This window comes from Cryptococcus depauperatus, chromosome 2 (genome assembly GCF_001720195.1).
Source record: "Cryptococcus depauperatus CBS 7841 chromosome 2, complete sequence".
Classification (NCBI taxonomy): domain Eukaryota; kingdom Fungi; phylum Basidiomycota; class Tremellomycetes; order Tremellales; family Cryptococcaceae; genus Cryptococcus; species Cryptococcus depauperatus.
The window spans coordinates 1946136-1966745 of NC_089469.1; the positions used below are offsets into that span (position 1 = coordinate 1946136).

At 45.0% G+C, this 20610-nt stretch overlaps 9 protein-coding genes across 9 annotated transcripts; 4 read left to right on the plus strand and 5 right to left on the minus strand.

Moving 5' to 3' along the window:
- Positions 1 to 59: 59 nt before the first annotated feature.
- Positions 60 to 2770, minus strand: L203_102054 (uncharacterized protein; the record flags this gene model as incomplete). Its single annotated transcript, XM_066211483.1, has 4 exons — positions 60 to 1189; positions 1239 to 1975; positions 2085 to 2631; positions 2677 to 2770. The coding sequence occupies 4 exons, from the start codon at positions 2768 to 2770 to the stop codon at positions 60 to 62; spliced, it is 2508 nt and encodes an 835-aa protein (XP_066067580.1).
- A 708-nt stretch (positions 2771 to 3478) lies between these two features.
- L203_102055 (uncharacterized protein) lies at positions 3479 to 5672 on the minus strand (the record flags this gene model as incomplete). The annotated part of the gene is made up of 9 exons (XM_066211484.1): positions 3479 to 3862; positions 3914 to 3994; positions 4045 to 4164; positions 4224 to 4538; positions 4604 to 4795; positions 4848 to 5044; positions 5094 to 5376; positions 5422 to 5555; positions 5609 to 5672. 9 exons carry the CDS (start codon positions 5670 to 5672, stop codon positions 3479 to 3481), a joined length of 1770 nt encoding a protein of 589 aa, XP_066067581.1.
- Positions 5673 to 5873: 201 nt separating this feature from the next.
- L203_102056 (uncharacterized protein) lies at positions 5874 to 10407 on the plus strand (the record flags this gene model as incomplete). The annotated part of the gene is made up of 24 exons (XM_066211485.1): positions 5874 to 6203; positions 6263 to 6375; positions 6426 to 6722; positions 6771 to 6865; positions 7048 to 7130; positions 7178 to 7195; positions 7246 to 7419; positions 7470 to 7557; positions 7609 to 7817; positions 7866 to 7997; positions 8056 to 8160; positions 8217 to 8315; positions 8381 to 8484; positions 8530 to 8626; positions 8686 to 8791; positions 8853 to 8929; positions 8985 to 9059; positions 9115 to 9243; positions 9293 to 9491; positions 9555 to 9632; positions 9691 to 9791; positions 9873 to 10008; positions 10056 to 10176; positions 10236 to 10407. The coding sequence occupies 24 exons, from the start codon at positions 5874 to 5876 to the stop codon at positions 10405 to 10407; spliced, it is 3138 nt and encodes a 1045-aa protein (XP_066067582.1).
- Positions 10408 to 10556: 149 nt separating this feature from the next.
- L203_102057 (uncharacterized protein) lies at positions 10557 to 11342 on the minus strand (the record flags this gene model as incomplete). Its single annotated transcript, XM_066211486.1, has 4 exons — positions 10557 to 10573; positions 10622 to 10921; positions 10973 to 11077; positions 11282 to 11342. The coding sequence occupies 4 exons, from the start codon at positions 11340 to 11342 to the stop codon at positions 10557 to 10559; spliced, it is 483 nt and encodes a 160-aa protein (XP_066067583.1).
- Positions 11343 to 11703: 361 nt separating this feature from the next.
- Positions 11704 to 12586, plus strand: L203_102058 (40S ribosomal protein S9; the record flags this gene model as incomplete). The annotated part of the gene is made up of 5 exons (XM_066211487.1): positions 11704 to 11711; positions 11764 to 11842; positions 11998 to 12260; positions 12308 to 12418; positions 12466 to 12586. The coding sequence occupies 5 exons, from the start codon at positions 11704 to 11706 to the stop codon at positions 12584 to 12586; spliced, it is 582 nt and encodes a 193-aa protein (XP_066067584.1).
- Positions 12587 to 12770: 184 nt separating this feature from the next.
- L203_102059 (uncharacterized protein) lies at positions 12771 to 14107 on the minus strand (the record flags this gene model as incomplete). The annotated part of the gene is made up of 6 exons (XM_066211488.1): positions 12771 to 12804; positions 12857 to 12985; positions 13051 to 13565; positions 13619 to 13675; positions 13738 to 13786; positions 13836 to 14107. 6 exons carry the CDS (start codon positions 14105 to 14107, stop codon positions 12771 to 12773), a joined length of 1056 nt encoding a protein of 351 aa, XP_066067585.1.
- A 209-nt stretch (positions 14108 to 14316) lies between these two features.
- L203_102060 (uncharacterized protein) lies at positions 14317 to 16531 on the plus strand (the record flags this gene model as incomplete). The annotated part of the gene is made up of 3 exons (XM_066211489.1): positions 14317 to 15500; positions 15548 to 16254; positions 16302 to 16531. The coding sequence occupies 3 exons, from the start codon at positions 14317 to 14319 to the stop codon at positions 16529 to 16531; spliced, it is 2121 nt and encodes a 706-aa protein (XP_066067586.1).
- Positions 16532 to 16881: 350 nt separating this feature from the next.
- Positions 16882 to 17511, minus strand: L203_102061 (uncharacterized protein; the record flags this gene model as incomplete). Its single annotated transcript, XM_066211490.1, has 1 exon — positions 16882 to 17511. The coding sequence occupies one exon, from the start codon at positions 17509 to 17511 to the stop codon at positions 16882 to 16884; it is 630 nt and encodes a 209-aa protein (XP_066067587.1).
- A 986-nt stretch (positions 17512 to 18497) lies between these two features.
- Positions 18498 to 20512, plus strand: L203_102062 (uncharacterized protein; the record flags this gene model as incomplete). Its single annotated transcript, XM_066211491.1, has 13 exons — positions 18498 to 18557; positions 18605 to 18664; positions 18712 to 18745; positions 18792 to 18812; positions 18868 to 18882; positions 18925 to 18958; positions 19044 to 19134; positions 19179 to 19299; positions 19352 to 19510; positions 19554 to 19881; positions 19923 to 20047; positions 20094 to 20125; positions 20174 to 20512. 13 exons carry the CDS (start codon positions 18498 to 18500, stop codon positions 20510 to 20512), a joined length of 1419 nt encoding a protein of 472 aa, XP_066067588.1.
- Between the last annotated feature and the right edge of the window lie 98 nt (positions 20513 to 20610).

The following is a 20610-nucleotide window of genomic DNA, read 5'->3' on the forward strand; positions in this document are numbered from 1 at the left end:
CCTCGTCTTTATCAACAGGAACTGAATCTAACACCAACAGCACTGAGCCTATTCTCTCACTAAGCATGCGTTTGGAGTGCTCGTTGGGACTGGGAAGGACCAGCAGAATAACCAAACATCTCTGACAATAATATGTCTAGTGGCTGCTGCTGTGTCGGCTGCTGTGTGTGTTGTTCCCGTTGTGACTGTGGATACTGGTGTGGATGACCTTGACTTTGGTGACTGGGAGCTTGAACGTAAGACAGTGGAGTACCAGAAGGTAAAGAAGAAGTGTTGTCTGTGGGTGGCGTAGGATGAGATTGGCTTCGAGTGCTGGATTGGTGATCGCTGCCCGCCATCCATCGATCAGAGGTGTCCATATACTGCTGGTGGGATGTGACAACCCCTTGTGCATAGGGAGTAGGAGTACTGTTGCTGGCTGTATAGTTTTGTCGTTGCTGAGAAAGTAATTGAGTAGCATCAAGCGTCATATCGCCCGTTGCATTAGCTTCTTGCCTAGCAGTTTCTTCTTGTAGACTTCTCGTCCATTCTTCAGCTGTACGGACCATGGAGCCAATGAGGTTACTTGCACCATTAGCAACCGTCTCCCCGCCCAGACCATCATCTTGAAAAAGCAGACTGATGCTGTGTAATTTTTGTGCTACACCTTTCATCGCATTTAACCAGGATCGAGACCGGAAAGCTTTGTAGAGTTGGTTACTTGAGCGAAGGATATGTATTGTTCCCGCTTCCATTTCCATGAGGATTTTGGCCGACTCGACAGAGATACAGATGGCTTCATGTAAAGGCACGATGCAAGAATACACAGGGCCGTGCATATCGTTGCACATAGTATGAGCAAGCTCGGCACATGCGGTAAGGTTGCGCTCCATATTGACGCCACGACGACGGCCCCATTCCCAAACTGCTTGAACGGCACTCGTGGCGCCCCCTGCGTGAGAAGTATCGCTGATAAATCGAACAATATCTGAAGGATTACAGGCTCTTGTGATGGCGTAGGCAACAGCATGAGCAGGAGTAACGGTTGGCGGAAGGTCAGGATAAGCGTAGGGGGAACCCGGCAGGTAATGTGTGGCAATAAGAGCACGAAGACCCGTCACATGGATTTTACTGAATTCGTATCGTCTGCGAATGGCGCGGTATGCAGCCCAACCCGTTTCTACATTTTTAGAATACTCACGCAACATAACTTTGATTAAAATCAGTATATTGACTTGCTGAGTGACAGATACACTCACCCATCATCATGTCGTGGCGTTTATCCAACTGTTCTGTACGTCTGGTATACTCTTCGAATTCAGTGAGCACCCCAGCGACAGGATCCACTGACGGATCGCTCGCACTATGCTCCAGAACACCTCTAATTCGAGCCATTCCATCTAGAACTTCTTCTAACCTTGCAATTTTGTCGCATAGAGCCAGTTTTCCGATCAGCACAGCCATCATCTCTGTTCCCAGACTTTCCTGCCACAGACTTATTCCTTTATCTGTGGAAGTGAAGAATATTTCAACAACACGTCGAGCTTCCGTCAATCGAGCAGGTTTGCGAGGATTACTCTCTTCAAGCATAGCTGCAGCCTCAGCTCCGATGAGAGCTAGCCAAAGCCAAAGATCGCCGCAGAGAAAGTTGTGTCTAATTCCTGGTCCAGCTAGGAGCTGCCCAATGAGCTTATCAAATTGGAGTTGTTTTGATATATTCTTTGCTGCTGCTGTAAGGCCTTTGGCAACACTAAGATTTTGAAGATTTGTAGGGTGAAGGGGAAGAATCCCAAAAGGGCAATGTGTGATGAACAATTCAAGAAACTGGAGCGCAAAAAATGTATGAGGGTGACGAAGGAGTAACATATCGCGTCGCTGATAGATGTATGGGTTGAGAGTATTACGAAAATTACGAATTGATTGATCGGGGGGCAGAACGGCACTGGCGAGGTATGCGACAGTGGCTATGAGAAGAGCGATTGTGGGTTCTTCATTCCTGTGCAGCTCGTCAAACATGGTTGAAAGGTCGTCAAGATGAGGATGGTATGTTCGTAATTGTGCGACGCTATGAGTGTTAGCATCTTGCAATGAAGATATCAACCTACCCTGGCTCCAAGCGCGATCTCATCGTATCATCGACTAAAGAGTCAATCTCAATCTCATCATCCTCCAATCTAAGCCTCTTCCCTTTTTTTTCCTTCCTCCCATACGCAACTCGAAGCATGGCACAGGTTAATTCAAGTGGCCTACCATGCAATTTGATACTCTTTGTCTTGCCAGCATCTCCATCAATACCACGCGCGTTCAGCTCCCTTTTGAGTTCCTCATAGTTATCCACAGGATTCGCTGGTAAAAGTGGCCCTTGCACTAATGTTAAATCGCTGACAGTGTCCAGAGTATGATCGACTTTGTAGACAGTACTCTGGCTTGTGACTCCCGGCTCTGTAGAAAGTGTCTGCACAGTAGCATCTTTTGAATCGCGACGCTTGAATTGCCTGGATCCTACCTGAGCACTTTCCGAACCATCTTTGCGCTTGCGCTGTTTTCTGTTGCTGTCGTCGACGACGCATGGCAGTGCAAGAACTTTGCAGCGATGGCATGCCTTGTCTTTTGGGAGGGGATCCGGTCCTGATGGGACATCCAAATCCGGCACTATTCAGGTAAGCAAGCAGTAGATACAGCCAAGAAGCGACTTACATTCACAGCGACTCTTTCGCAGTTTACATATCCCACAGGACCGTCGGGCATGGGTTCTCTTCGCGCGAGGCTCAGCAGCCAACGGTGTAAGCATTTTACCCCAATGGCTGGCGCTGGCAAGTCCGACGGAGTACCAAAATCCAGGTGTCAAGCCACGAAAAGGTATTCTTGTATTATGATTGAGTTTAAATGAATGTGGCTTGCTGTGATCTCAACCTCCGCCGAAGTACCAAATGATGGTGCTTCTCCGCTTTGTTTCAGCTTACTCTCAGCGTTCCTCGCTTGTTAAAGCCTTGAAAGGTAAGCTTTTCAGCTTGAAACCTGGCTTGTAGCTTGATTTTGAGTTGAATTTTGTTCAATAGAAGAAAATAATGGATATAGCAATTATAATGGATGAGAGAAATGTTGTAATCAGTTCCGACGGGATCTGATTGGTAACCACGGTCTCCCGAATGTAGAACAGTGCTGAAAATATTACGTAATATATGGAGACTAGTAAAAATGTCTTATAATTAAAATTCAATTATTTGTTAAAAAGATAATGTTGAAATGGTTGATTAGAAAATGAATAGTATAGAATTGTGGGATATTGAGGGTTGTATTCAAAATAACAATACGCTTGTCTTGCAAAGAGACACAAAAGTGTAGAGACAAAAGACAGATGGAACCGTAATTAAAGGACTATGGATTAATACACAAGAAGAACTCAAGGAAATGAGTTCTTTACTTTCAATTGGATAGATGTCAACCATAACAAACACAAATGTACCATGTTAGCGTTATACATTTTAATAACAATAGTTCAAGCTGTCAATGCAGACTTGGATCTGTCTAGCGCATCTTCCAAACGAGCTAGAACGAAATCTAATCTACCCTCTGAAAGGTTTTGAATCGGGTCGACTTGGCTTGTGTCTCTCGTCCGTTTGACTTGTTCAAGTTTTCTGTATACATCCTCTATCCATTCGACAATCTCGTTTCGATACTTGCTTCTTATCCCGGTTGCGTCTGACTTATCAAAAGTAGAGAGAAACCATACGTACTGGGCTACACCGGTCCACCAATCGATATAAGGCGAGGTGGGAAGCTTAAGAGGAGAGAGGTTAAATCCATTGTCTTGACTCTCTGTGTTAAACCGAGTAAAGAGAACCGGATGAAGATGATCTAAAATTTGGAGAGAAAGAATGTCCTATCATTAGATTAGTTGTAAAACTTTTAAATTTGTCGAAATCAAACATACAGAACTGGAAGCAGTCACTTCACGCAAAACGGTGAGACACTCGATGCGAACTGTGTCAAACGGATTCTCTGGTTCCAATACCTGCTTTGTATCATCCAATATCCTGAATGTGCTGCTTTCATTGACCATACCTGTTTGAAGGCCATCACCTGGTCTAGTCCATCTAATGCTGAGATGGTTGCTCCGATGAGCTTGAGAGTTGCGAGCCTCATAATTCTACTGCTATGTTGGACCGTCAAGGGTATTAACAGCTGTACGCCGGGTCGATCTTTCAGTGTTTCTTCCCTCTGATGTTTTTACGGGTACTCACTTCCACAAGCATCGCAACATTATCATACGAAACATCAATATTTTGATTTCCATCTCTCTTTCTTTTTGTGGCATCATTCACGAGCCACCAAAGCCAAGCAACTCCAGCATCCACACTTGTTCCGCTGAGTGCGGCGCAGAGTACAGGCATCATATCCCCAATGATAGAACGCGGGACGGGATCAGGGAGATTCTCATTAAGCTTCCCCTCGCCAATGGTCACAGCAAGTATGTTGAAGGAAGCAAATGTGCTATAAGTGGAAAGGTTGGAGGAATATATGATACGGTCGATGAAGGAGAAAGAAGGAAGGAGTTTCTGTATAATTTCCTACCGATGTGGATGTCATTCTCGAGTCAGTCATCTCAAACGGCGACACATACTCGCGAAATATTCAGCTCTTGTTGTCCTGCTTTTGCTTCGCCATTGGGATCACTGTTGTCAAGCGTCTCAACCAAGCTAGGGCCTGCGGCGTACTTTGGGAAGGTTGCCAGGAACCACCATTCTGTGATGCTAGCCTTTAAACCACTTCCGAGCAAAGTGACGCCTTCAAATAAGAGATTTGAGAGAAGAGACTGTATGTGTATTAGATCACAAGACTATCGGTTTCGTGGCAAGGTTACTTACAGATTGCTCGCCACCTTTATCGGAGGTGCCCTGTACCCATTCCCACGCCTTCAACACAAATTGATTCAGAGCTGATAGGCATGTCCACGTAGGGTATCGATGAGCTTCAGGCCCAAGGGAGATGAGCGATGATGATAATACTTCGCATAATGAGAGGAGAGTGGGAGTGCTACGGGCGTTTGGAAGTCTGGAGATAGCTCAAGCTGGTTTCAATATAATCTAACAAACATATCTAATCAGACTTACCCTTACTCAAGCAGGTTAAAACAGCCCTCCACTCGGCCCATAGACTTTCCAAGCTGGGTTCTGTCTTTTCCTGCAAGTCTTCACCCTCGCCGTCACTGACGACAAATCCTTCGGCACGGTCAATTATGTGTTGTAAAGCCTCTGACAGGGCCATGATAACCTCCCGAGATCGACCATAAGTGGCGATGAGCACCAATAAATGTGATGCCGTGTCGGTAATGACAGAAATTAATGGTAATATTAGAGGAATAAACGTCAGAGGAGAGTCTTGAAGAACCAATAACTGAATTCATTAGGAACCATTGTTTCAACTGTTTTAGAAGCCTACCCTCCGCTGTTCAAGCATTTCTTCATCCCCTTGGTTCAATAGCTCAAGCATGACCTCGCAGGCGGATTTCCGCGCATTAAGGTCGTCGGACAAGAGCTGTGTCTCCAGTGTCTTGCATAGGCTCTGCCCACTCTCTTTTGTATGACTATCAGCAGCTGCTGACTGCAGAAAATTGCTATATACTCACCTTGCAAGATTTCTAAGTTTCCAAAGCCTGCTGTAATCTCTTTCAGGTCTTTTTCTGCCAACATTCTGATTATGATATGAAAATATTTTCAGATAGAAAATGAACGAAAATGAAAAAATAGCTCGTGACGTCACCATGAAACCGCGTCGCGTCTGAGTTTCTTACGCGTTTTGTTTTGTTTTAATATCTTTTCTTTTCTATTTCTTCTATATGTTGTCTTTGACAATGAAAAGCAACTCTTCAGCCGAGGCAAATAGAACTCATTATGGGAAAACTTGAGTCCCCCTCACCCATTCACCATAAAACACTGTCAAACTATTTTACCCATCTGTACTCGCTCTCAGTTTTTCTGTCACACCTATTAGGAGAACCTATTCAAAAAGAAGGTGATTCAGCAAATTTTGCGGAATTTTTAAACACATCGATATGCGCTTTCATAACGGAGAAAGAAATTGATAAAATCACATTCGACCATGGTCAGAAACAAGTGCATTTCAGTCAGCAAGAGGCCGTAGACCGAATCTTGAATAAGCTTGGAAAGCAGATATCATCAAAACAGTTAGGAAGCAACGTTCTTACCACTATATCAAAAAAAGCAAGTTCAAAAGGTATAGAGGATATTTGAGCAGCGCAGGCTAACATTTGTCACTCAAGTATGACATTGCTGATCAACCCATCAACCTCAGTCGGCCTCATATTCCAAATCAATACATTCATAACCCTGCTAATACCTTTCTGTCAACATCGTGGGAAATCATCAGAAAAAGGTGGGAGAGGTTGTATCATTTGCGGACGTATACCTATCAATTATGCTTAGAGTTGGTGACCGCGCTTTTCATAAATTCATCGTTCATTCGGCCCTCTTTCTGCCTGTTGGTAACAATTGTTATTTGCAATTGAGCGGCACCCCACTATACGATATTTATGATCAACAACAGCAATACCAGACACATTCAAAGGTTCAGTGGCAGCTGAAACGTAAGAGTGAGAACAGAAAAGATAGAAGGAGTAAGAAAAAGCAAAGAAAGATCCATATCGGAGACGTTGGACAAAACGCTCATCCAAATAAATCTTGCGAGCCTCCGTCATCAAGGCCCTCAGCGAAAATCAAAAGGTGTGTGCCAGTCGTATTCCTTGATAACCACTGATAGAGATACGTTAGTCCTGCAGATATCAACATTGATCGACAAAAGATGTTTTATGGAAAACCCTTCTTCATTACAGCTGGCAAAGTATCAAGTGGTCTTCCTCCTTCTCGTAAGTGAGACTCGTATAAATGCATCTAATCCCAACAGACATTTTGAACACACTTAAATCGCCGCCACGCACATCTCCTAGTGAAGTGGCTTGTTTAGGTTTGCTATACTCTATATTTCCGACCATTTTTGCTGGTAGAAATGGCATAACGTTCCTCGTCAAAGGTTCTAATCAACGATTAGAAAGAATGATACCCATTGCCAGAGAGATTTTGATTAGGCATAGTCGAATTGATTATCCGCAAATTATGAGAGAATGCAGCTCTGTACGTATTACTTGTGAATTCAGTTCGGTAATTAATACATACTAAAGGCCAAAGAAAACAGAGAGGTTTGTCGATTCGGGTAAGTTGAGATCAGAAGGCTCAACGATGTGTGTAGTTCGTATCGCCATCAACGTTTTCGCTACATCCTATGAAACACAAAACTCAATCTCAGCTCGTCACTCAAGTTACTCCTAATGGCATCAGCCGTTCTGAAAGCGAACCTTCACTGCTTCCTACAAGGGCAAAGGATTCAAAAAATCTGTTGTTGGCCCCCCTAAGCCATAATCAGGTAAAATAATTTTTTTCATCAGAAGAATCAGTGTCTAAACTGTGTTACAGGTCTGTTGGTTTGTCAGCACAGTTATCAAGCATCTTTTCAGTACCGAAACTCTTGGTAGTGAACACAATTTGCGTGTCCTCTTAGTTAGCAAGTATCTTCCCCTATCACCTCTGGCTTCAACTAATCTTTCTCTTGCAGACATTCGCCGTTTCATCAAAGCTAAACAATTCGAGACTATAAATCTGCATTCAGCCCTTCAAAACATCCAGGTCACTGAATTCAGGTGGCTGAAGATTATTGGCGAGGAAAGACAACGTGTTTCACAAGCGGAAATGGACAAACGTACTAGACTGGTGCATAATTTAATTCAATGGATCTTTGACGGCTTTTTAATACCTCTTCTAAAGGTATTTCTTACTTCTCTAAGCTGCAAAATCAATGATACCTGTTCGTAGAACACATTTTATATCACAGAGACAACTATGACAAAGTACGAGACACTTTATTATGCCCAAGAAGACTGGGCAAAAGCTACACAGCCTCATTTTGATAAGCTTCGTACCCGGCTTCTAGAAGAGCTTTCGCAGGCAAGTCCTTTCACCGTCTTCAAAGGTTTTTCTGGCAAAGCTCAAAGACGGTTTTTAGAATGAAACATTTTTCGCTCGGCAAGCCAGACTTGGTGTATCGGCGGTCCGACTCATTCCCAAAACCAGTGGGTTTAGACCCATTGTCAATCTTGGACGTAAAATTGTGAGATATTTACCATTGATATGTGTGCAATCAGATCAAACTTACTTGGATGACAGAGGCAAAAGCAAGCTCCAGGTGTATCGTTAAAAAAAGAATACATCCAAAGTCCAAATCAGATATTGGGTGATCTCCATCGAGTGTTGACTTGTGAGAAGGTAAGTTCTTGGGCGAGATGAATTGAGCAGATACTGTTAATACTGACATTGAAAATTCGCAACAGACAAGACGGAAACAGATGTTGGGAGGATCTCTTTTTGGTACAAATGAAATTTTTGCTCCCTTATCCAACTTGAAGAATGATCTGCTAGACAAGCATGGCAAAATGTACGCTCGCATGACAAAAGTCTAGCCATAGCTAATTTTACTTAGGCCTCGTTTGCATTTTGTCAAGATGGATATCCAGACGGCCTTTGATACCATCAAACAGGACAAAATGCTCGGCATTGTCGAGAAGATTCTTTCCGAGGTAATTTATATAACAAAATCGCCGTGTTTTGCACTTTCATACTAATGTGTATACAATAGAATGAACAATATTGCATCATGCTGTTCGCTCTTCTCCTTCCTTCGGGAAGCAACGCATATCAAGGCACCTCAAAAAAGTTGTTCAGATTGAAAGCAGTTCCTGAGAGTAAGCATGTGCCAAAGTATTATGACTTGAGCTCATATAGATAAACCTCTTTGGAGCACAGCCGATGTACATGCCTCATTCAAAGAACATGCCAAAGAATTTGCTAAGAACATGAGGAATGTTGCTATAGTTGATCTAGTATTTGTCTCCCTCATACATCATTCAATGAAGGCAGCCTGACAGTTCTTGGTAGGTCAAGAGACGGACTGTTACTACAGAAGAATGCTTGAGACTTTTACGTGAACATATCAAAGATAATTTCTGGCAAGTAAGTTGGGTTGATCTCGTGTCGTAAAGGTATGTGCAGCTGACGCACATACGAGATTGGTAAGAAATACTATCGTCAAAGAACTGGCATACCGCAAGGATCAAAAGTTAGTAGTCTTTTATGTTCATTCTTCTACTCGTATCTAGAAAATGAATATCTTTCTTGGAGTCGACGAAAAGGGTCCGTAAGTTTGTTCATATCGTGCATCAATCCAAATGTTCACATAGCGACAGATCCTTCTGCGTTATACGGACGACTTTCTCTATGTCACTGATGAGTACTCTCTTGCTCGGCGCTTTGTGGACGTCATGGCTCGTGGTTTCCATGAATATGGTGCACATATATCGATGGAAAAGACTCTGCTGTCGTTTGAGTATGAGGCTGGTTGTCGATTGGCTCCTGTTTGTGATATTGATGCAAATGGAGAGATGTGTGAGTTCATCAACTTTTTTCTATTAGCCGTCATCCGCAGAACACAGCCTGACGCCAAAGCAGACTTTCCATACTGTGGTTTATTGATAAATACCAAGACTTTGGATATCATGCCGGATTTCAATAGGACCTTGAAGCATCGTGAGTTTATCTCAATCTCGTACCTAATATTCGGTACACTTATACAAATCTAATTCAGCAATAAAACAATCTTTTGCGCGTAGGACGACTCGCCAAGAAGGATCAGCATTCGTTAGCTGGTATAGCCGTCAACTTGAAAACCGTAACCACGCTGCCTATGTAAGTGAACCAAAGATTGTAATTCAACGTTATCGCATAGCTGATATGAAGAAATCCCTCTTCTTCCTCTGACATTCCCAGTTGGACACGGTGCATAACGACATTATAACTGTGCAAATGAACATTCTAATCAATTTTGCACTCACAACCATGAAAGTTCCATATTATTTTGCTCAAATCAATGTCCATAATCGAAAACTTGACAGGCTTGTTTTCAGTCAGTGATAAGACTTATCAGTTGATTATGCGCTTAGAAAGTTATAGCATCGTTGCTCGCTTCGGCTGAGTACACATACAATGCAGGTCGTGCTAGAGTGAGGCATCATGCTCACGTTGAAGGTCTAGTGGGTGAACACTATCGTGTCAGGAAGAACGATCTTTATTAGTAAGAACTACTGGTCCGATGTTGCCTAGTAAATTGACGAATTAATGCTGTGATAACAGTTTAGCGATGGCTGCCATGATCAAGGTATTGAAGCGGAAAGCCTCCAAGTTCAAAGGCGTAGTGGATCTTTTGGAAGAAGAGTTGAAGAAGAGAATTTATAAGGGAATGGCGGAACGATATGATGATATCATACACAAGGTTTGGGGTAGGTTGAAAGCGGCCAAATATTGAACGTAATGCGACATTTCGTGTACTATTACCAAATTCCCAGAATTATCGCCGGTTTACAAACTGTTACTGCAGCCAAAGCACAATGACTGGTATGCAATCCATCTCATCGTACAAAACCTCCTTGTGACTTCAAACAAACCCAAAGCAGCTTAGATGAAAGTCTCGTCTACAAATACAAGTGAGCTCAGCCCTGATAAGTATGGCAAAAACGTACAAGGTTTGGCACTAAGAGTCTGAGGAATGTTGTTTTGGATTGAGACAATTCTAGCCTCTCGGGGTTGCTCAGGAAGTCGCTTAAGAATAACGACCTCACCCTTCTCCTTGGCTTCCTTCTTCTTGGCAGCGTTGAACTTGACACGATCGAGGAACTCCTTTCGGCACTTAGAGTGTCTGACGTGCTCGATACGAATGTTGACACGCTTCTCAAGGTATCGCCCGTTGACAACTTTGTAAATGATTACACCGACGGCACGTGGCGTAACATTGTAGACGATACCAGTTTTACCGTGGTAAACTGTATGAATGTTAGATGATTGGTGACAGCAATAATTTCAATTCCACGTACATTTATGGGGCATGCCCTTTTGCTGAGAAGAGTTGGCCTTAATGTCGACGATGTCCCCAACCCGGTAGTTGATAAGGAAGGTGGAGACGTTGGGAGCACCGTGCTCTATTAATGAAGATCATCCCGTAAGAACCAAGACAAACGGCCAATCCATTGCCATCCAATATACACATCCATTTGTATCCATTTTGAAGCAGAAATTGAGGAAGCGTAAGCCGGTGGGCAATTGGCGAATTAAATTAAAGTTGAAAAGTTGAAAAGAATAACACTCATCAGCGCTCAATCGCTCCATCCCATCCATATACGCACCCTTAAAGTTCCTCCTAAACATGTGGCGCGTTCGCGCACGAATACCGAAAGAGTGGGGCATCTTGATAGACTACAGACTGGATGTTAGAGACAAGAAACTGAGAAATTTGTTGCAAGTTGGCTGACCTTTTATGGATTTTGAGGTTCAAATGAGAAAGACTAGAGACCATGACTGAGAAAACACCAACCAGTGAGAGAAACGGAATCAAATTAAAAGATATCGCCGATAGGAGTTTTTACTGCCACAAATACCAGATTGTAAAAATTCCCGATATTGATTCCGTTGATGAATGCTCAACCGACGAAAATGGATTTGAGGCAGATGTTGAAGAATTTTGACCATCCAGCAAAAAGTGAGTAATGTCGATGAAAGGTAGTAGCGACAACTGACAGATCTGCAATTTTGTTTTGCCTAACCAAGGATGACCGCGTGAGTAGCACAAAGATAGAGCTCAAATAACATAACCTGATGTACCCTGTAGCGCTCCCAGGAAGCAGTCCAAGACTTACAAGGTCCCCAAGAGGCCTTACGAGGCTGCTCGACTTGACGCTGAGCTCAAGGTGGGTGTCTGGTTTGCAATAGACAATGGAAGCAGTTGGGAGAGTTAGCGTAGACAAGAAAGTGGAGAATTTGTGCATGCGTTGGATTGGATGGAATTCTGTCTCCTGCTGTTCTAAACGCCTGCGACCACGATCTTTTCTGACTCTTTTCATAGCTTGCAGGGGAGTACGGTCTCCGTAACAAGCGAGAAATCTGGCGTATTCAACTTACCCTTTCCAAAATCCGACGAGCTGCTCGAGAACTCCTCAAGCTTGACGACAAGGACCCCAAGCGTCTTTTTGAAGGCAATGCCTTGATTCGACGACTTGTCCGAATTGGTGTGCTCGATGACACCCGCATGCGTCTTGATTACGTATTGGCTCTCAAGACTGAGGATTTCCTTGAGAGGCGTCTGCAGACCCAAGTTTTCAAGCTTGGGTAAGTCGCACAGAAGTGCATGGGATATGGAATTAACCTAAATACAGTCTTGCCAAGTCTGTTCACCACGCCCGTGTTCTCATTAGGCAAAGGCACATTCGTGTTGGCAAGCAAATTGTCAACGTTCCTTCCTTCGTTGTCCGACTTGATTCTCAGAAGTGAGCCAAGTATTTTTTCCTGATGGTATAGGCTCATAAATTCACAGGCACATTGATTATGCTCTCACTTCTCCCTACGGCGGCGGCCGACCTGGTCGTGTCAAGAGGAAGAGGGCCAAGGCGGCTGCTGGCGGCAGCGGTGATGCTGAAGAGGAGGATGAGGAGTAAACATGTTTTACTAGGGCTTGTGACATGGCGAGCAGGATGCATCGCTTCTACTATTCGACCATGATTTGGTATAGGATGTGTATGTGTACATGTGTTACAGACGACTACCCCATGGTTGGACATATCGACGGAGTAAATGACATTCTTAAAGATGTGAGGCGGTATCAAGAGGTACCAGCTAACATCATCCAAACCTCTGTTTTGCCAAGGTCTTCAACCTGTATAAATTAATAAGGGTCATCAGCACCGTTTGGATTAACAAGCACTCACATTTCCATTGTTGCTGCTTCTTTTTGTTTGCGCTCTTGCAATCTCTCGTCGATTTTAGCTCTTTGGTCTTGGTTTGCCAGTTCTTTTTGTTCTCGACGTCTAGCCTGTGCTTCATCCCTTCGTCTTACACTAACTCCCACATTAGCAAACACATTTTGAGTATGCTTTGTTTGCTGCGATAATGAAAATCTTACGCGGCTGCAAAACTGTTGGAATCACCAAGCAATGTTCTTTCGTCACTTTCTAGCCCTGCACTCGTATCCTTGTCTCTGTATGCCCTATTTTCGGCGTTTTTTGCTCTTTTTTCCTCCATTCTGCCTTCCTTGCCATCGTTCTTTGGAACAATCTCATTTGCGCGTCTAGCGTCTTCTCTGTATGCTGATTGGCGCTCATGTTTACGAGCGTCTTGAGACGCTTCGTGTGCATATTGTCGATCAGATGCTGTAGGTAAGGAAGGCCCTAATGATCGTACTGAAGATAAAGAGGGAAACATGGGTCCCACGGAAGATCCAACTTCGTCGTTTCCCCTCCGAGATCCTATAGAAGATACACCAGAATGTGTCATCCTATTGACTTCTTCTCTCACAGAGGCTAGGAGGGGCAGATCGCCCCGCTCGGCAAAAGACCATTGGTAACCTGTATGGGACGATGCCGGCAAGATCTTTGGAGGACTGTAGTGTTTTCTAGGCAGTTCACCGTCATTCCATCTCTGCAAACAGGTAGAGTCAAAACGCAAGCAGATAGTCGTACGAATGGACATACCCGGACGAATTTTCGAAAATACTTGTGCGCAGACTCTGACGACATCTCGTCCAGATACTATTCGTGGAACAGTTGTTAGTCATGGGCAGTGAGGCGAGTAACTTCAACGACTAACTGACCTTGCCTCTTTCTTCCTTGAGCCATGATTTGAATTCGCTGGATTTGAGACTATGAAAGCTCTTTAGCGTTTGGAGAGTTACCAATGGTTTGAAATCACAAATAGTCATCCTCAGAAATTTCCTTGACTCCAATCTCTTTTAAATTCACCAAGTCTTCGCCGGACGCCAGGGTTTCTTTTTCCCTCCTACTCCTAGAATCTAATTCCTTGTCCTTTTCCCTCTCACGGTTCTTGTTACCCCGACTTTCTCGTTCTCGTCGAGGAGAGACTGATCGTTCATGATGTCGATACGAGTCTTTGTCTCTTCCGTAAGCTGACTCTTGTTTTCTATGAGAAGACTTTAGTTTATTGCGAGACTCGCGGGATTCCATTCTTTTCTCTGTTTACTATTAAGTGTATGGTTGAATAATAAACATAAAAGACTTTTCAAAACAAATTGAATATATATAGATAAAACATTACCAATGTCGTGTCTGTCACTTGGATAAATCTCGTGATGTCATCACTTTGAATTTGTTTACTATTGTAAATATTTCGGAATTTACCTCTCTCGTAGAAAGTTTTGACTTTTAGTATTGCTATGCCAGAGGCAGATACTGGAAATAAAAACTCAACAGAGAAAGCCTACTCCGAGTGGTATCTTCGTCACCTGGACTCTCATATCCTCACATCTCGGCGCTCCTTGTCAGGCCATATTCAAAATACTCTTCAGTCATTTCAGTCCACATACGTCTATCCTACCAACGCCTTTTGGAACTCTCATGAAAAGTCGGCTTTCTTTGCTGCCTTGGCAAGGCATTCGAGGTATCGTCCAGACTTGATTGCTCTTGATATCGGCAAGAGTGAATCTGAGGTTGTGTGGTATTTTGACCTTCTTGAATCAGCTCGAATACATCAAGATCAAGAGCCCAGACGGCGCAATAGAAAGACAGAGCTGAAAAGGAGCCATCGGTTCCAGGAAGGTTTGGCGCCTGCAGCGAGGGAAGTATCTGCTTCCTGGCTCAAGGTAGAAGAAGGCTTGGCAAATGGCGTTGCCGAATACATTGAGAATACTAGTTACGACAACAAGAAGCGGTTACAGAAGAAGCGCAAACGAAAGGAAAAGAATGATTTGATTACTCGCTTTGAAGATTTGGAAGGGAAAAAGGGCAATGAAAAAAAGAGAGCGTTAGAAGGCCGTCCCGAAATAGAAGAGTTGGAACAGCAGTGGGCTGTGCAGGATTGGCTGGAAACTATTGGAGAGGAGAGATTTGAGGAGTTGGATCGATTGCTGCAAAATGTCTGGCTGGACGAATATCAAAAATGTTTGACTCATTCTGCTTCATTCTTTGCAGCTGTGCATTTGGAAGAGGAAGGAACTTTGGAATTAACCGAAACGAGGGCAAAGGGCGATCCCACAGGAAAGATTGCTCGTGACCTTCAACTTATTTCTGTAATATCGTCTATTCCCAAAAAGCAGCGTACGATGGAGCAACGACAATTGTTAGCCAAGGTTGTGAATCGTCAACGCTGTCGGGAACAATATCGCACAAAAAAGTTACGGCAAGAGGGCATGACCAAGGAGGAGATTGCAGAATCAGGTGGCGCAGATGCAGTCTTTGCAATGAGAAATGGCACAGAGATTTCTACAACTTTATCCAGTACCATGTTGAAAAAGACGTTAGGTAGCACATATACCAAAGTCGGAGAGAAAATGGTTTACGAATTTGCCAAAGAACACGGAATTGACCTGTTTAATTATAAAACCATGCAACGGCTCATGAAGTTGGTCTTCTATTCTTGTCAGAGATCAACTGCTGACCCGATTCTAGAACTCAAGGTGACACAACCACGACAAGCGTCTCATTGATGATCATACAAGAGCTGTACAATGAACTCATGATTTATCTCAAACCACTCATATATAACATCATCATTTTTGCAGAGCAATTCCTTGCCCAGACTTATCATTCAAAGGACAAGGAGACTGAGAACAACCAACATTTCAATGCAGTTATCGCTCCCGAGCATGTATATTGGGCTTTGGCTGTCAGCGACAACTTGCATCGAATGCCTTTTGATGAAGACATGACCGCTCGTACGAATGAAGAACCACTAATCGCAGCGGGAAAGAAAGCTGATGATAAAGTATTTAATGGAGAGTCTGAAAAGCAGTCAGACGATACCGACGTTAATACGGCATTGTCAATGAACCATTCAGCTCTTTCAGACGACTATCGCCTTGCTCCAGACAACCTTCCATGGACTTTCCTTCCTTTTACCAGCAAAAGCCTTCTTGCTGATCATTGCGCCTCCCTCTCGTCTGACAATGACAACTCGGCTTTGTCTGATACCTATCACGACACCGACCAAGAAGATGAGGCACTTGATGCCGCCCAAGACGAGGTTGACATCCAGCATGATAGAATTTACGAACAAGAGTTGCAAAAGGCCCTAGAGGCAGAGAATGAAGATTATGAGCCTGATGATTTCGGCAACGAGTGGTGGGAGCGGTCCGAAAAGAGTGCGGTGGAACGGGGTATGTCTTGCCCAGGCCGATAAGCTGTGGACTAACATCACGTCCAGATTACATTACTCTTCATGTCAAAATCTCCAACAGTCGCCAAAAAAGACGTAAAGCAGCGCGCCTATCAACCAACAAGGACACAAAAAAGCTTAGAAGCAAAGCCCTGTCCAAAAAGTTCATCGACGAAAGCGAACAAGATGATGTGGAGGACCTTGTGGGGGGTGCACCTGGGAACGACGAGTGCCAAAGTGCAATTCACCACACAGCAGAGTCTCACAGACCGACCTAGAACCCACACACCTATATCTATTGCATGCACCCTATAATTACTTTTCTCATTTCTACCTTCAAGCTATACGCTACAGACAGTCGAAACGGCTGTTTCAAACGCCAACTTGCAAAAACTCCAAACCACCCAAACAAACGGCCCACCCAACACCCAACTCAACATTTCTCCCGCTCATCATCAAGCTCCCCATAGTCTGCCTGCTGGCATCCCAAAAGCCTGAGGCGGCTGGCCAACAGTCAGCGAAATCCATCTAACATTGTCCAACACTCACAAGGACACCAGGGACAGTTGGCGGAAACATTCTTCTCCAGCTACTCGCTGTCAGTACAACACAGTCCGACAGCGACTCACTAAGCTTGAGAAATTGGATCTCGAGCGCCCGCTATCCTGGGCATTGGCGGCGGCGGCTCAACTTGCGCCTCTGCCTGGATGGGAGACATTGTCCACTGAGGAAGACCGTGGCTCTGAGCGGTAACTGGAATGAAGCCACTCTGTGTCGGTGACGACGTCCAAGATTTGGCCTTGAACTTGGGAGGTCTTAAACCTGCTGGCGGCGTCTTTGGCCTCACCGTTATCGACATTGGCAAGTCCTGGGTCGTCAGCGATCTCTCTGGTCCCGTCCGCTTGGAATAGTAGCTCTTGACGTGCGAGTTGGGTCCCTTGCGACATTTGTTCTTGTATGAATGGGCGACACAACTGCTAGAGCTCGGCGGGCTCACATTCCCTTTACGCCCGTCAGAGACACAAGTGCACTCGCTAGAACTCATCTTGCTCGTCCCCGGCCCCGCCGAGGGCGGCGCTGATTTTGAATGAGGCTTGCTCGGCGTAGCCGCCCCTGCCCTCCAGTCAAGAATACGTGCTTCCTGTACTGGCGAAAGAAAGATGTTGGAATGGCCCGCACCGGTGAATACACCTCGGAATGCCCCTGGCACCTTGGCAGGTTTTGCGATTTTTGGAGGTACTGGATAAGTGTTGGACATGCTTGATTGTGCGTAGCAAAAACTCACTTTCCACTACAGTGAGCGCTGTATGGTTGATGATGCTGGTATATATAAAGACAAACCGCGCGAATGGATCAACTCATGAAAAGAAGCCTCGAGACAAGAGCTACGACAGACCTACCGCCTGTTTTGATGGCAACGTGTTAGCAGTCAGGAGCCTCTGTTGAATGACTTGGTTGGAATATAGTCCTTTTCGACATTATTCCAACCCCGACAGCATCGGTTGTCCTCAACGGAGCGTCGTTCAGTACGGGTCGTTGTCTGGTATAGCGCTGGTGTTGGGTTACACGGGAAGACCTGACTCAATGGAGGTGGTCTTGCAAGGAGAGAAAGCTGAAAGGAGCAGCCGTGGTTTGGAACAGCGGGAGAAGGTGACTCTTTTTCTGCTTGACCTCATCCGCCTTCCATGCCCATCTTCTCAGCGTCAGTGACCATGACGCAGGACAATGGAAGTAACGTCTACTGGAATGAATAGACTGGTTCGCTGGCCGCACTCTTGTCCTTGTCTGTCTCCCTTTCATACTGACTCTGATCGGCTACACTGTGAAATGGAAGGATGATCGGGTGTATGCACCTTTGTATGCGTTGGGTGTGTGTTTAAAAAGCCGGTTGGTTCGTTTTTCGAGGAAAGGCAGGGTTATTTGGTGAGTCCTGCTTGCTTGTTACCACTCCGGATATGCTCCAAACTGGGTACACAGAGAACTGGGAGGAGCTTCCATCTCCCAGCTCTCTCAACCTCGTCCATCTCAGCCGACACTGGATGCCCGTTATCGATAACAGTTCAGGCACTTATTTCCTAATCTGTTATCGATGGTTCCGTGCCTGAGATGATGGAAATTGCCGGTGTTGCCGAAAATGCCGCTGACGTCTTTTTCCCGTTCAAATCGAATTTGCCATTTTCTCTTTTTCCTTTTCATCTTCTTTCTACGCAACAGCCTTTTACAAGTCAATATCGTATACGCAGCATGAGCGCAGAGGCATCCAACAAGGGCCATCCCAGCGCCAAGGCGCCTCAAAAGACCATGGTGGGTGGTGGACGGTGGACGACGGGTAGAGGCTGACACGGTTGCAGTTGAATCTGGGCAATCTTCCACCCAAGCCCAAGGCTCACGAGCTGAAGCAGACGGCCAACGTGAGTAGGAGACGTTGTCTGGCTGGTGTCTGACGGCGTGGACACAGCAATATCCCCGAACGCCTTCACGTGTTAATCCGAGTGAGTCGGGTCGGGTCGAGAAGTCGTAGCTGACGGTGGTGTTTAGATCAACCTCCTTGGCCTGCATGTAAGTGTGGTTTTGCTGGCTGAGTTGATGTGTCGCAGACCGTGGTTATCACGAGTACTCGTTTGCCCATGTATGTCGTCGGGGGTGGATAGTGGTTTGCTGATGTGTTTAGGCCACAATGGGTGTCCGGCTTCCGACTATTTTGGGTAAAGCTATTGATGATGTTTGGAAGACGATCAACCAAGAGTATGATGAGGATCGAATTCTTGATCTAGTGAATTGTATTCACAGAATGGAGCACTTGATGGGTGATCTCCAGAACAACAGTAAACTCCGCCCAATCGTGGACGATGGTGCGGGTGATATTGCTTTGTGGAACAAGGTAGGTAAGGTGGGATTATGACCGTGTGGTTGACGCTCGTTTAGGAAATTGCAAAGTTTTTCCGTGGCAAGGACTTTATGAACGCCCCTTGGTTGTTTGCGGAAGCCTACAAGTATCGGAGGTTGAGAGAGTGCTTCTCTCTCAGCAAATACTGGGTCGAGTATGGTGGGTCGTCTGAGGGCTCATCGTGATGCAAGGGCTAACAGGTGTGATCAAGACGTCTTCTTCCGTCAGAAATGTGACACCTTTTCTCGCTCCAACCAGGCCGTCTTTGAGCTCTCTCAGCGATTCTCGGAGCCTCAGAAGCTTGACAACAGTCTCTCAAAAGAGGCTAGGCTTGAAAAGACCAAACTCGTGTTCCTTGAGTTGACCCAAGGTAAATATCATCGGCTGTTTTAAAAAATACTCATTCTATTCAGTGTGTTTGTGGGGTAATTCGACAGATCTTTCTCTTCTGATTGATATGACTGAAGAAGACATCAAGAAACTTCAGTCTACTGGTGGTGACCATCTTGCTGCTACGGAGAAGAATATCCTCGGTAACAATATGCACGAGCTTGCCGACTATGTTGGCAAGCTCAAGGGTAGTCGAATCGACTTTGTGCTTGATAACGCTGGTTTCGAGCTGTACTGCGACATGGTTTATGCTGACTGGCTCATCCAAAGCGGCATCTGCGACCAGGTCGTCTTTCACGGCAAGAAGATCCCTTGGTTTGTCTCTGATGTTACCAAGAAAGACTGGGACTGGTAGGTGTCATTCAACGCAAATTGGATCTGACGGGCGACAGGATTCTCAATTCTTGCGTCTACGGTCACCTCTTTGAAGAGGCTTCCGATGCCGAGCTGGACTCCCTTAGGGTCCTGGGCCACAGATGGAAGCAGTATGAAAAGGAGGGCAAATGGAAGTACGAGGGTGAGTTAAACTCCAGCTCTTGTGGTTTCTACTAACCATTACATAGCTCATCCATTCTGGTGCACTGGCTACACCTTTGTAAGTTTCAGACAACGTGGAGCCACATGAGCTCATGCATTGCTGTAGTGGGATCTCCACTCTGAAGCCCCCGATCTCTTCCAATACTTGTCTGAATCAGACCTTGTTATCTTCAAGGGTGACCTCAACCATCGAAAACTTACCTACGACTGTCATGCCCCTATGGACACACCCTTCCCTATGGCTATCGGTCCTCTGGCATCTGAACCTGGTGCTCCTCCTGTCTGCTCTCTTCGTACTGTCAAATCTGATGTTGTGGTTGGCATTCCTTCCGGCGTTGGCGAGAAGCTCGATGAAGAGGAGCCTGGATGGAAGATCTCTGGTAAATACGCCGTGGTATTGCTTTCAAATGGCAGAAAGGGCGAGAATCCTATCTATACTAGCTGATCTGAGGGTATAACGAAATGGTCTAACATGTCAAGGACTGAATTGCCAGTGCTAGTTCTTGTGTGTGCTTATGGGTATCTGCGTAGATATGTTGTTTG